This window comes from Podarcis vaucheri, assembly GCF_965113315.1.
Source record: "Podarcis vaucheri genome assembly, chromosome: 13".
Classification (NCBI taxonomy): Eukaryota; Metazoa; Chordata; class Lepidosauria; order Squamata; family Lacertidae; genus Podarcis; species Podarcis vaucheri.
Genome location: NC_138751.1, coordinates 21,592,248 through 21,605,708, shown reverse-complemented (window position 1 = coordinate 21,605,708; position 13,461 = coordinate 21,592,248). Strand labels below are relative to the sequence as shown.

The window sequence follows — 13,461 nt, the reverse complement described above, 5'->3', positions numbered from 1 at the left end:
ATTTCCCTCACCACTTACTAAAAACAGCTCTCCACTATAGCTTTGGGATCTCATGGAAGATCTCCCAGGTCACAGGAGGTTCCTCAGAGGATCTTAGAAATCCAGTGGCTGAAATTTTCCTCCCACAAAACACAAGGCAGAACTGCAAACACAGCCTCGGTTTATTCTGTGAAGAACAGTTTTCAGCTTGTTGCAGCTCATGTTCAGGGCCTCTCTCAGGGGCCTGGGATGCTGGAGCAGAAATTAGATTCAGTTCACATTTAAAGACGAAGTTAACAAATTTGCCGTTTCCAAAACAATATGCAAATTGAAAGCCAGCCATCCTTGGACATTGGTGCTTCTCCAAATTTTGCAATGCAGTTTTCCATCCAAGTAACATGTACAAGAATGCATATATTAGGGCAAAGTGTACACACAAGTGCAGGTGTTAGTGAAAAGCAACATTACAATAAGGGAAATTGCTTTGCGAAAAAATGTGCCTATTGGGGGAAATGACGTATATCAAGTGAAATTCTCACTAAAACGCTGATGAATTTTCACAAGGACTGTGCCATGCACAGATCATAAATTGGTGTGGAAATGAGAAGACCTGAAATTATGATTGAGAAGAAACCAAAATCAACGGATTAGAGTCCATCCTTAGATGCTAGAGACAGCAGAAAGGTCTTTCAAACAGGAGTCTGTTCCCAGGCAAGTTGATAGAGGGCATCAGCTGCAGCCACCATCCTGTCTCGGTATTCAAGCGCTATGTGGTTATCTTCTGGGACTCCTCTGAAACCGTGAGCCAGAGCCCAGCAGCAGGCAGCAATCACCCCTGTAGAGTCACTATCCCCTGTGGGTGAGCAGGAAAACACACACACACCAAGAAAACAAGTTTGGTTAGAGCCTGGTGTTTCTAACACCAAGGTTGCAGGTTTGATCCCCATTTGGGACAGCTGCATTCCTGCACTGCAGAGGGGTTGGGCTAGATGATCCTCAGGGTCCCTTCCAACTCTACAATTCTATGAAATGCAGCCAGTTTTAGGGTGGGCCAGGGACGCAGGTGGCGCTGTGGTCTAAACCACAGAGCCTAGGGCATGTCAGTCAGAAGGTCAGCGGTTCGAATCCCCGTGATGGGGTGAGCTCCCGTTGCTCTGTCCCAGCTCCTGCCAGCCTAGCAGTTCGAAAGCGCATCAAAGTGCAAGTAGATAAATAGGTACCACTCCAGTGGGAAGGTAAACGACGTTTCCATGCACTGCTCTGGTTCGCTAGAAGTGGCTTAGTCATGCTGGCCACATGACCTGGAAGCTGTCAGAGGACAAACGCCAGCTCCCCTGGCCTGTAGAGCGAGATGAGCACGCAGCCCCAGAGTTGTCCACGACTGGACCTAATGGTCAGGAGTACCTTTTCCTTTACTTTTAGGGTGGGTCACTTTTACAGTGGGGGAGGGGCAGGATTTGCCTCCTTTCGACTCACCCCCGTGGAACATGGAACGGCTACAGAGCTCCTCCCAGTTCTCCCCTGCGCCCAGCAAGGCATCGTATGCAATCATGGGGGCATCATGACCGCTCCGTCCGGCCCACCCGTCCAGGCTGAAGGTTTTGTAGATGACGTCACGCTCAGCGGGACTATAGGCAGCAGGAAACAGACAAGGGCCCTGACCCGTAGCCAGGCCCCGTTCAGAGAGGTACCTAAATGGTTAGAGAGCAGAAGTGAAAAAGCCAAGAATCCAAGATCTCCTTGAGAGCCAATGAGGGCACAATGTACAGTGAAATAAACAGAATGACCTCTGCACCACAATGACTCTCTTTACTCTGACCTACCTCATAAACATTACTATTAGAACCAAGATATCGTTTTTGCCTTCACAGTGAGGTCCCCTCCCCCCGAATTCAGCTTTGAATTTTGCTGTTTGCGTGTTTTAAAAATCAAACTCAATCTTAAGTTCTGTTTGAAAGTAATGTTGAATTGTTGTCAACTTTCAAATTTTGTTAAAAGCTCCTTTTTCCAATTTGGTACATAAAGAGAGTAGGAACATGGTAGGGTGTGTGTGTGTGTGTTAAAATGATAATAGAGAATCACATTTTGACAAGGAGATTTAAGTTCTTCCTTCAAGATACCATTTGCTGGGTTGCCTCTAACTTACTCAGAGTTGACCCACTGAAATTACTGGACTTAAACTAGTCAGGTCTATTAATTTCAATGGGTCTACTTTGATTATGACTTGGCTGGATACAACCAATTATCTTCTCCTGCCCCACCCCCACCCCCAAAAATCCATTTTATATTCAAAAAGCTGTGAGGTAGGCTAGGTTTAGGTAGTTGTTGGCCCAATTCACTCAGACGTTGCTGGCTGAGCAGGGATTTGAACCCAGGTCTCCTTGATCCTAATCCAGCACTCTAACCTTACATTGCACCAGCTCTCCATTCACCACAGAATCTGGCTGTTCATTTATTCATTTTACAAAAGCAAGTTTCTAGACATCCTGATAAAAGATGCACACTGGAAAAAAGGAGGGGAAAGCTTTCAACTGCATTATCCTAAAAAATAAAATAGCAACACCCTCCAGTTACTCAGGTCCCCCTTCGCCGTACCAGAGCACACCCAAAGGACTTACCACTCCCATTTCTCCTGGAAATAAGCCCAGGCCCCCACATTGGAGTCACTCTCAGCTGCAGCAGTCTGAATGTACTCTAAAGCAAGGGGCAGGGTCCTGAGCAATCCAGCTCCCCAGCGCTCAAGGGGGAGGCCCTGCACTGCATAAGAAGTGAACAGAGCAGAGGCCAGAGCTCCCAGATAGCCTACAACGGAGGAAGAGGATAGGTGGAAGTCAGGATCCCTCAAGGAATTTTATCCTCACTGCAGCTCCAAGAAGTAGATTAGGCTGAGCTACAGAGACTTGCCCAAGGCCCACCCAGCAGACTTTATGGTTTAGCAGGGAGCTCAACTTTTAAAAAGTACTTACTGGTTCAATACAAATATGCCTTCTTTCATCCCTGGTGGGGGAAATGTTTCTGCATTCCACCACCCCCCATCACCCCCCGTTTAGTTCAGTTTGAAGGTAAAGCTGGCTTTGAAGAGGGCCTATTGCACAGCGCCTGTGACATCACCATCCCACGATTTCCCCCAGAGCAGTTTAGCAACAGTTTTGAAAATCTTTGCCAATTATTTGATAAGGTGAGAGGTACAGGTTTTAAATGTACATATACATACCCTCAAAGTATCTACTTTAATTTTGGAAAAACAAGCAACGACAGATTGCCATCCTGCAGTATTAAGGGAAAGACAAAGCATTTTTGCTTGCTTGATGGTGGTGTGTTATCTGGTAGTACATAAAGTGCAAAAAAAAGTGAAGGACCCAGGATGACCTGTGTTAAAATGTCACCTCTGCCATCACCCTCAAGATACTTAGGCTGGGTCTACACATGCAGCAGAATGAAGCAGTATAATTGATGACATCGCTTCAGAATGCAAATGGGGGGGGGCACTTTCTGAACACTGTATTAAAAACTCCTTGCAAACAGATCATGGTTAACCATATTCTGGCTCTCTGCTTACTGTACTAGGCTTCAATTTTCAGGGAAATTTCAATGCAAGGGCTGTTCAAACAGGATCCTCCACCTGCAGCCTGAAGTTCCTATTCTACCACCTCAGGGTTTTGCCCATCTGTATGGGTAGACCTGCAGCCCCAAGACCCACACTGACCACTACTCCAAACACCCACACACCCACAGCTTTCAAGTCATGGAGAAAGCTCTTCTGCCCATCTCAGCATTGTCCCTTTTATGTACCATTGCCGGGAAAGGCGCTCTGATACAGGACGGCTACCGCACACACTCAGTTACCTGTGGGGTGATGGTGTGTCATTCTTCCACTTTCTATGCTGACTTGGACCAAAGTGCTCAGGTCTGAAGGGCGAGGATACCTGGGAGAGATGGCGGCTGGGGGTCATGCTGGAGTCCGACTTTGGCCCTCAGCTTTTTCGCTTGGCCCCAGCTTTGTCCTTTCTTACATGTGTCCCCCCCACCACGGCACACCATGTTACCTGAGCCCAATGCACATGGATCTCATGGCAGCACCACAACCTGTGGCACCGGGGTTGAAGGGAATGCGATATCCGTTTGGCTCCCCTGGACGCAACTGAGATGTTCCTGCAGGTGGGAGGAAAATGAGAGACATGAGAAGATGTGCACGGGCCAAACTGCTTGTGCTCTTGAGCTGTATGGAGGCTGCCCTGGGCATTTTGTTTATCTCACAGAATACAACTGCAGAGGCTGCCGTCTAAAGTGGAAGAAACATATAGGGTGGAAAGAAAATAGGCCTCCTGACCTTACACTGCGGTTTTTCCTAAAAATGGCCTTCTGTCCTAAGCTCCTCTCTCCTTCCCTTTCCCCCCTTTTGTAGTTTTTCTGCAAAATATCACTTCTGTTCTATCTGCTTTACCCCATAGAGGGTTGGTGCCCTGGAAACTCACAGGAGGTGGAGCCGCAGGGAATGACAAGTGAAGCCAACTAATTTGAGTTTTGCCCCAATCATCTTTCCTGCTGAGTACTATAAGAACAACACTGACAGTGTTTTCACAAGACCACCTTAAGGCACAGTGAAGGTGTCCCACCCCCCACACTTCAAAGCTCTTTGCCTATTCACATCAGCACCACTTCCTTAGTGTCGGATTAGTTTCCGTCTGTGTAAGGAGCAGGCATATATTTGCTTTCGAAGAGAATTATATTGCTGTAACTTGCACAGAGGAGTGCCATCGGAAGTTACCCAGAATGCTCGTGGGCCCAGGCTTCCTCCCTTCCATGTCGTTCATGGCTTTAACATAGCGTTTGGCCAGCTCCTGGAACAGCACCTCCCCTTCCTTCCCTGGATAGAGGAAACACAGAGAAGTGTTCTGCATTAATTTTAAAAAAATCTCCTCTGCATTCCCACATCCACCACACCCCATGTGAAAATCTCAGGTTGGTTCATGTTGTGAACTGCCCTGGGATCTACAGATGAAGGATACAAATTTTAACAACAACAACAGCATCAATAACAGGACTTCTTGCCCATTGCTGATTGGAGAACTGCCACCATTGCTGCGAACAAGTGAACCTATGGACATAGGAGACCCAAGAGATGACACTTTGCTGAGGAGAACCCCCTCAGTCATACCCTGAGTCGGCCCTATGTAGGCCGAGCTCTGCTGTAAGTGAAAAATGCTATTCCTCAGGGAACAAGGACCTGCTGAGAAAAGGCTGTAAGGCTGCCCAGCCTTTCCTGCTACTCACCTGTGGCCAGAGCCTCAGCCGTCGCCAGGTGCAGAACCGTGTCGTCGCTGACAGGCCAGTCAGGGAGAGCTGCCTGAACCTTGCCGAGGCCCCCCAGCTCCTGGAGCTCCTGGTGGATCTGCGGCCCTGAGGTGCAGTATTCCCAGCGCTGGTTGCGATAGCCGAGGGCATCTCCTGCGCCAGAGAGCACCATTGCCGCACGGTAGGCTTCTTTGGGGGGAGCCTGGGGGCTGCCGTGGGAGCGTGCATAGACAGGTGTGTGTATACTTTATATATCCAAACAGCAACAACCAAACAGTCTCCTGACAAAATCTGAATTCTTCAACCTGTATTAACTGAGTAGCATTTCTTGCTTTGCATAGTTCATGCTGCTTATATACGCAGGGGAGGGCTATGCACTGAAGCCATAACCAAGCAACCAACCCCTGAAGGGTTAATCAATAGTTGCCACCAGTGACATTAGGCACAACTGCTATTTCCACAACATCAGTATGACATTTGCGCTGGGTGGGTAGCGGGGAGGCAGTGCAAAGATGCTGTAGGGATAACGTCTGCTATCGCATGCGCCCAAAAAGGAGGCTCGCCGTGCCTTGAAGACTAATGGGTTTGTGTGACATACATAAGCTTCGATAGACTAAAAGCCCATTACATCGGATGTATGACGTGTTGGCCTCATTGTGGTAGCTGCAGATTTTGGGTAGGGAAGGAGAAAATGGAGCACAAAGGGGCTCAAAGGTCACGTAAAGCAAGTATGTGCCATTTTTAGAATATTGAACATAGAATCTAACATGCGCTATGAAGAGGTTATGCATTTTGCCTTGGGGCAAACGCTAAGGCTACAATCCTCTGCATGCTTACCCAGTGGGAAATGAATGTTTATTGCAAATAAACATGCACAGGATTGCAAAGGGAGATGACCAAAGTCTCCCTGAATGAGACCCATTCCTGGCTTTCCCTCGCTGTCAGATGTCTTGTAGCCTTTTACAGGTGCGCAGTACCTTACCTTGAAGAGATGTCAGGAAAAGCACAAATTGGCCAACAATTTGTTATAAACTGTTCAAAACGAGCCTCACAAGCTACCCAACTGCCTGGCAAACTGTGTGCAATACACGAGGCTCCCAAGTTTTTGCATGAGATCGCCACTCTCCCTCCACTGATACATGGATGCGGGCGTGGCCCATTTATCACAACAGCCTCGCGATGTAGGGCTAAGCTGGCTTCCTGACTGAAACTCCAGCCGCGCACTCCCGAGCGGCAAATTCCACCTTTTGCCAGCACGTGACTCCATGGCTACCAGCTGACCCTAATGAACTAGGCATTGCGCGATGCACCTTTATTCATTTCAATCGAATGCATCGACGCAGCTACCTGCATTTTTGGACTCTTCTTGATGAGATTCTCCTGCATTACGGTAGCAAGCAAACTTAACTGCAAAACTTCATTTAAGGAAGCGACATGTTAGTTTCAGGGACCTTTGAGTGGCGCGAATATTACGTTTATTACGCGCACGCATCCCCCACCCTCTTGTGCCATTACAAGTATTAGGAAAATAGGGCACTCTTGCAAAAAGCAAGCGGGGGTGGGGCAGGGGCGCGAAGTGTGGGCACTGGGAAGGGGGCGGGCACGGTTATTGTTTTGCGAGGTGGGGGATCAGTTGCTTACAAGCCTTCCATGCTGGGGGCTGCTGGGCTTCTCCCGTCCCTTCCAGGCTGGTTCTTGCAACAGGCCCCTGGCCCTCCCCTTCCCCTCCGGAGGCTGCTGCTGCCTCAGCGCTTTCCAAGCTAAGCGACACCCAGGTTGTACCCCAGCCAGAGTCCAGTGGGAGGCTCTTAAAGCGAAAGCCCCTCGGCGTGTATTTTCCGCGTGCCTCTCCTGGCGAAGGAGCGGGTGGGTCAGACTTGTGCCTTTAACCAGGAGTTGCATTTCCCCAGAGCTTAATTCGCTTTTTTGTGTGTGTTTTTTCTCTCAGTGCACTGGGCTGTGTAATTGAAAAATACAAGAGCGCCTCTTGACCATAAGCAGTGCTTTTTACTGAGTACTAGCCAGGACTAGCGCACCGTGGGAGTAGCCAGGATTTTGGGGGGGGGCAGAACCTCAGATTTCTACTGATTTAGAGGGGGCAGCTCCCCCTCTTGCCCCCGCCCATGTAGCGCACTTAGAGAATGCGGGACTGACATAACGCTAGAACATATCAAATGAATTTGACCACATGTCCATGAAGTCCAAAACTTGGGTCTTTATCAGTGGTCAGCCACAACACACTCGAAAGCTCAAAAGCAGGATGCGTAATACCGGGAGGTTTCTGTTGTGCTCAGATCCTGACTGCAGATCCCGACGACTGTGAGAAAAGGTCTGTTCTTGGTGGGCCACTGGCCTTGATCTAACAGCTGTTTTTATGTTCTTAAATAACTTCTCTAATATTGTTTTCCAAAAGGAGTAATGCATGCTGTCCACGTAGGTCATTGCCAGATTTATAGGTGAAGATGAAGTGTTTATTCTATTTGAGTCAGCTCTTGATAGTTGAGCAGATCTAGAAACAACACCCACCCCACCCCCATCATACCATTTTGGGGTTGGATTCAGTCACATCCCAGCAAATCCAGGGTATATAGATACAGTGGATTGGGAGGTCTTGTGCAAGTAACCCACTTCTACAAAAGATTGGGCTTTTTACCATAAGGAAAGCGATTACTGGTGAGCAAATGCATTGGAAAGTGTGAGGTGACACTTGCTTTGAGGCAATGTCATTCAGTCTCCCCCCAAATAAATCAGGATGAGTGGTCAACAAACCAGGCACTCCTCAAGGCTGGCACCCTCAACAGTTCCCTGCTGTTGCCTCCTGTTTAATCCAACTCTGTCTCCACCCCACCTGATTCCAGGCCCTGGTGCACTCAGAAATAGTCAATTCAGCCCCACCCCTCCACTGCCATTCAGTACATGCAGTGCCCTTCAACACAGTATTAATTCTGAAGCTGGTTTAATGGTCATAACATCCCCCCCCCCCCAGGGAATCCTAGGAATTAAGATATTGCAGGAATGATTTGTCAAGAGACTCTAAGCCCTGTCACAGAGCTACAGTTTCCACATTTACTTGGATAACACGGGAAGTTTAAGCTAAATGGGTTTGAAGCCTATTTTGATTTGCAGCAGTTCACAAATGCAACCAGCGTGAGGGCTCTGTCGTGGACGGGGAGGCAACTTCAGAACTACATCTTGCGGCACTCTTGCTGGTCACGAGCTCTTGGAGTTTGGCCTCGAGTTGCTTCACAGCTTCCTCAATTTGACCCAGCTTGCTCAGGATATCTGAACGGCTGAGACACGGGGATGAAAAGGAATCTTCCAGATCTTCCTCAGGGTCTGCAGGGAATTAGTATCGGCATCCAACACACAGTAGGGTTAGAAATGAATGAATGAAACACAGAAATCAAAACAGAGACATTTTTTGTGATGGACCCATCAATATCTTCTGTACTTCTTCCACGTTTAAATACAGTCCATACAAATTCCAAAAACTGAAATTGCTACGCAGAATTACAAGGCACTGTAGTAATGTTTAGGCACTGGGCAAGCCTTTTTCCACCTCTATTTGATATGGCTTTGTTCATAGCTACCTGCCTAGTCGCCTAGGGTGACTAAGGCACACCACCTGCAGGCAAATCAAGGCAGGAGTTACTTGTAAATTAGGAGAGAGCAAAAGCTTTGCTTTTCTGGTGCAAAATGTATGCCTTTAATGTACCCCAAATTATTAACATCATGTAGGGAGCAGGGGGAAGACAGGTGAGTGTCTCTTTGTTGATATCTAAGATTTATAGATGCTAGCTAGGCTCACTTGATTTTTAAAATGTGACTATAAGCCCAATTAAACTGGAGATAAAATGAACCAATGTAGAAGGTAAAGGCTGCATTTTGGAAGTCTCCAGAGGAAAACAAGCCTTTCTCTTTCATAGGGTGTTTGAACGGGGAATGTGTTCAAAAGAGAGGGGGGCTAGGAATAGATATTTACTGAAGGGGGGATTCAGAGAGAGAGCAAGAGAGCAGTGAAGAATGGGGGGGGGGTTTCTAGGATAGCCACACAATTCTGTGTCAACCTGTGGCTATTTGCTATTGATTTGTAAATTATTTAAATTGGAATTGGTGGGTGCGGTTTTGTTTGCTTATCTGCTGATATTGTGTAGAATTATCTTGTGCTGTGTGTGAAAGGGATTCTTCAGTTACTATACTCTGAATATAGGGTGGCACGTTGACTTTCGTTGCATATTTAGACAATAATTGCCTTGAATCCAGTAATGTAGAAAACAAAACTTTAAAAATGGAGTGGGGGGGGGAGATAAAAAATATATATTCTTGCCTGTCCCGATAAAGAATGCTGCATGATACTGGGGCGTATTCTGAGGCAGCCAGACCTTAAAAGTATTCCTGCTGGTGCTTGGTTGAGTGCGCACACACACACACACACGCCACACCATCCACTTCTCTTACCTGCAACTTTCAAAGTCACTTCCCGAATGCGCACTTCTGGCGTATATGTGACGTAGCATCTGTAGTTTCCAGAGTTTCCAGTGCCAACCCGGGAGATGAGCAAGGACGCGTTGCCATTCTCCAGCTCTTCCCGGCTCAGGCTGACGCCTTCCCCGGAGGTGGTCACCACATCGTCAAATTCCGCCAGCTGCCTGCCCCGGTGGAACCAGAGGATTGAGAGTTGGCTGAGGTCCACGGTAGGCCCGTCCACAGTAAAGATGCAATTCAGCAAGACATCATCTCCAACCGCAGCTTTCACTAGAGAGGGCTCGGCCTGCACTTGCAGCTTCCCGGCTGGGTCAAGCAACACAGAACAGACACATAAGAAGAGCTCTCCTCTTCTGCTTAGGAGTCAGGTCTCACAATCAGCTGCCGTTTGGCAAGTGCTGAGAAATCAATGAATATGCAGGCATGTGTGAATTGGCCTTAGGGTGGCAGGCAGCGCATCCTCCTTTATCATTGCGTTTGGGTTGCTGCCTGCTTAACTGAGAAAATACAACCACTGGACACCTGATAGCTCAGCTGGTTAGAGCAAGATGCTGATGACACCAAGGTTGCAGCTGCACATTCCTGCATTGCAGGGGGTTGGACTAGATGACCCTTGGGGCCCCTTCGCAGCTCTACAATTCCGTCTTCCATGTGACAGGGGCCTTGAAATGGACCATCTACACAGGTCACAGTCTTCCCCAGGATGTTGAGATGGATTGCATTTTTGTTTCAATTATAGTGACTGTGTCTGTATTTACATCCAAACATACAAATTAGCACATGCAGATTTTACACAAATATATCTTTTTTTAAAAAAAGTTATGTGTTTCCTCTTTATCAGTGATGCCTATGTGGCCCTAAATATAATTATTGGGGAAATCTAAGGACCATCTTAAACGGCATCAAACACTGAAGCCATACAGCCAAAGATCATCCAGTGATCGGTCTTCCATGGGCCATCTTGCCTAAATAGCTCAGTAAGTGAGCAGATCTCTTACTTGTAGACTGCCCTGGGTTAAGTTCCATGCGTCTGTACCTAAAAGCTTACCAGCTAAGAGGATTGAGAAGAGACTTTTTCCAAATCCTTGGAAGGCTCTTGCCAGTCAAATTACCGCACCCAATTCAGATAAGCCAACTTAACTTCATTCAGGGGTTGCTTCCAGGCTTTCACTGTATTTGGGTGGGATTTAGTCACATACAGGTAAATTCAGGTCCCACAGCTGCAAGGGATTGGGAGGTCTCGTGCAACAAACCTGCTTCCCCAAAAGGTCAGACTTCTTGTGATAAGGAAAGTGACAAGGAAAGGCATCAAAAGCGTTGGATTGCACTTGCTTCAGTGCAAGGCCATCTAAACTCTCAAACAAATCAGGACAAATGAGCCGGTCATCTGGAAAGACCTTGAGTCACCCCAATGGTGCTGATTAGAAATAGATTCAGGGCAAGCAAAAGTTCTTTATGAAACATACAGTTTACTTGATTCCACCTTAAAGACGGGCTCAATGGCCGCCAAATTACAGTGGTACCTCGGGTTAAGTACTTAATTCGTTCCGGAGGTCTGTACTTAACCTGAAATTGTTCTTACCTGAAGCACCACTTTAGCTAATGGGGCCTCCCACTGCCTCTGCGCTGCCTGAGCACGATTTCTGTTCTCATCCTGAAGCAAAGTTCTTAACCTGAAGCACTATTTCTTGGTTAGCGGAGTCTGTAACCTGAAGCGTATGTAACCTGAAGCGTATATAACCCGAGGTACCACTGTATATCGATAATTGCCTAGCAGCAAAAACTGCCCAAGGGAACAGATTGCAAAAGATTGCCATATACTGATGTAAAAACAAATATAAAAATACAGTACTGGGAAAATGGAATCCCCATGTTCAAAGGTAATGTACCTGTGTTAAAGTACTGAAAGGCTGGGAGCAAACCTTGCTTGTGAGCTTGCAGAGAGGCACCAGGTTGCTCCCCAGATGACTGACAGTAGTTAAAAACAATGTGTCTGTTGGTTCACAAGCAAGTCACAAAGACAACACTGTCCATCCCCTGCTCTCTGCTCCCTTCTGCACAGCAGAACACTTCATGCCAAGTGCCATCCCCTACAACCACTATAAGTGGTTGCACATTGCTTTCCAGAATAATGGATAATTGTGAATAATACTGCTATATTAAGACTGACTTCCTTGGGAAGTGGTGGGCACTCCTTGGCTGGACCTTCTGCCAGGGGTGCTGCAGTCTGGAGATGGATAACCCAGGCCCTGCAGATGTTCTTGGACTCCCATCAGCCCCAGCCAACACGGCCAATGCTCAGAGATGATGGGAGTGTAGTCCAGCCACATCTGGGGGGCCACTGGTACCACCAGCAACCTTTCAGTAGTGCTATCCTGCATTGAGCAGGTGGCTGAACTAGATCTTGGTCTCTCAAGTCTCTTAACTCTTAAGATGCCTTTGCTGCCCACCTCCTTCAATTTCAACGCAGGCAACTCACTGGCTTTTCCAAGGAAGCAGGAGGAGGTGAGGAGGATCAATGTGAAGAAGCCCATCCCTGCAAGCAATGACTGTTCTTCTGGAGTTTGTGGAAGTCCCTTACAGCACAGCAAAACACAGCCAAGGGGGAACGGCTTACGTGCCTGCTTCCGTTATCAGCAGAGACAGCAGACTGTTAAGGGCACCTCAACACTCTCTGGCACCCTAAGATAACGGGGTGTTTGTGCTTGCCTGGCACTGCCCCTGTGATCTCAACCCTGTCTATCTCTGTTGTTGTCCCTACCGAGTATTCCCGTGGTTATTATGCAAGAAATATCTGGCCTATCTTGAATGCCGGTGGTGACTTGGGTGTGGAATAAAAATGGCATTTGCCTCGGGCAGATAGTCGATTCAAGAACCTGGCTGCAGGGCATCACCCTCTGCCCCAAAGGTCTCGCGCCAAGAGGCTTGTGCTTACAAAACATATGGAAGATAAGATTAAGAGCGGCAGTGGCTGTGACTTGTTCCATCCATCAGTGTATGCCAACTCCTCGTAAACAGAAGAGGTTCCCCCAACCAACGTTCCACTTAGAGGCGAATGGAGCTGGGCAGGTTTGAGTATTATATGACTTTTGTTCACAAAACGAACAGCAATAACTTCAGGACTCCGTGAATCCAAGGAAAAGCAAAAAATAAAATAATCCAGTAGCCTGCATCCCTATCATCCTCTACTGTGTTGCACAGAGGACAGGCAAGTGTTTCTCTGGAGCCATAAATTTTGTTTACACTGTATTCTGATAAGCTTTTGGCCTCCTTTAATTTCCGTCTCCTTGTGGATCTGTTTGATCGGCTTGATTTAATGCTTTAAAAAAATAAAAATGACTTGTTACCAGTGCTTTTTTTCCTTAAAAAGATGTTTGGGGCTACTCTCATTTTCCTACTCATACTGCCCCTCAATGAGGTCAAACTTAGATTCACAAAATGTTAGGGGTATGCGTACCCCCAGATAAAAAGCACTGCTTGTTGCTTTAATGATGGAAACTGCCTGGTGCCATGCTTTTGAAAACTGAAAGATGGAGCATAAGTAAGAGTGGATGAAGCACAGCGATTCCACTTTAAAAGCCTTGTGTGTAAGCATCCCAAGTTGAGGAAGCAATCATGTTGCATAATGTCTCTAATACTCTAATACTCTGTCATCCCAAGTAACCGAATGCAGGCTGCAGTGCTCAAGGAAGCGAGGAACCT

At 47.3% G+C, this 13,461-nt stretch overlaps 1 protein-coding gene across 1 annotated transcript; it reads right to left on the bottom strand.

The window, feature by feature from the left end:
• Positions 1-143: 143 nt before the first annotated feature.
• Positions 144-12,963, bottom strand: LOC309517686 (ADP-ribosylhydrolase ARH1-like). Its single transcript, XM_082197074.1, has 10 exons — positions 12,239-12,963; positions 9,733-10,065; positions 6,916-8,610; positions 5,254-5,483; positions 4,748-4,846; positions 4,026-4,131; positions 3,826-3,905; positions 2,598-2,781; positions 1,456-1,670; positions 144-832 (listed from the first exon to the last, which is right to left on the bottom strand). Exons 3-10 carry the CDS (start codon positions 6,924-6,926, stop codon positions 669-671), a joined length of 1,089 nt encoding a protein of 362 aa, XP_082053200.1. The 5' UTR covers positions 6,927-8,610; positions 9,733-10,065; positions 12,239-12,963; the 3' UTR covers positions 144-668.
• Positions 12,964-13,461: the final 498 nt, after the last annotated feature.

Excerpts from the sequence above, each read along its gene's own strand:
- LOC309517686 (XM_082197074.1), bottom strand. Across the intron at positions 4,132-4,747 it reads TGGGCCCACGAGCATTCTGG|GAACATCTCAGTTGCGTCCA; the intron begins GTAACTTCCGAT and ends TCCCACCTGCAG. Across the intron at positions 833-1,455 it reads CCGTTCCATGTTCCACGGGG|GGGATAGTGACTCTACAGGG; the intron begins GTGAGTCGAAAG and ends GCTCACCCACAG.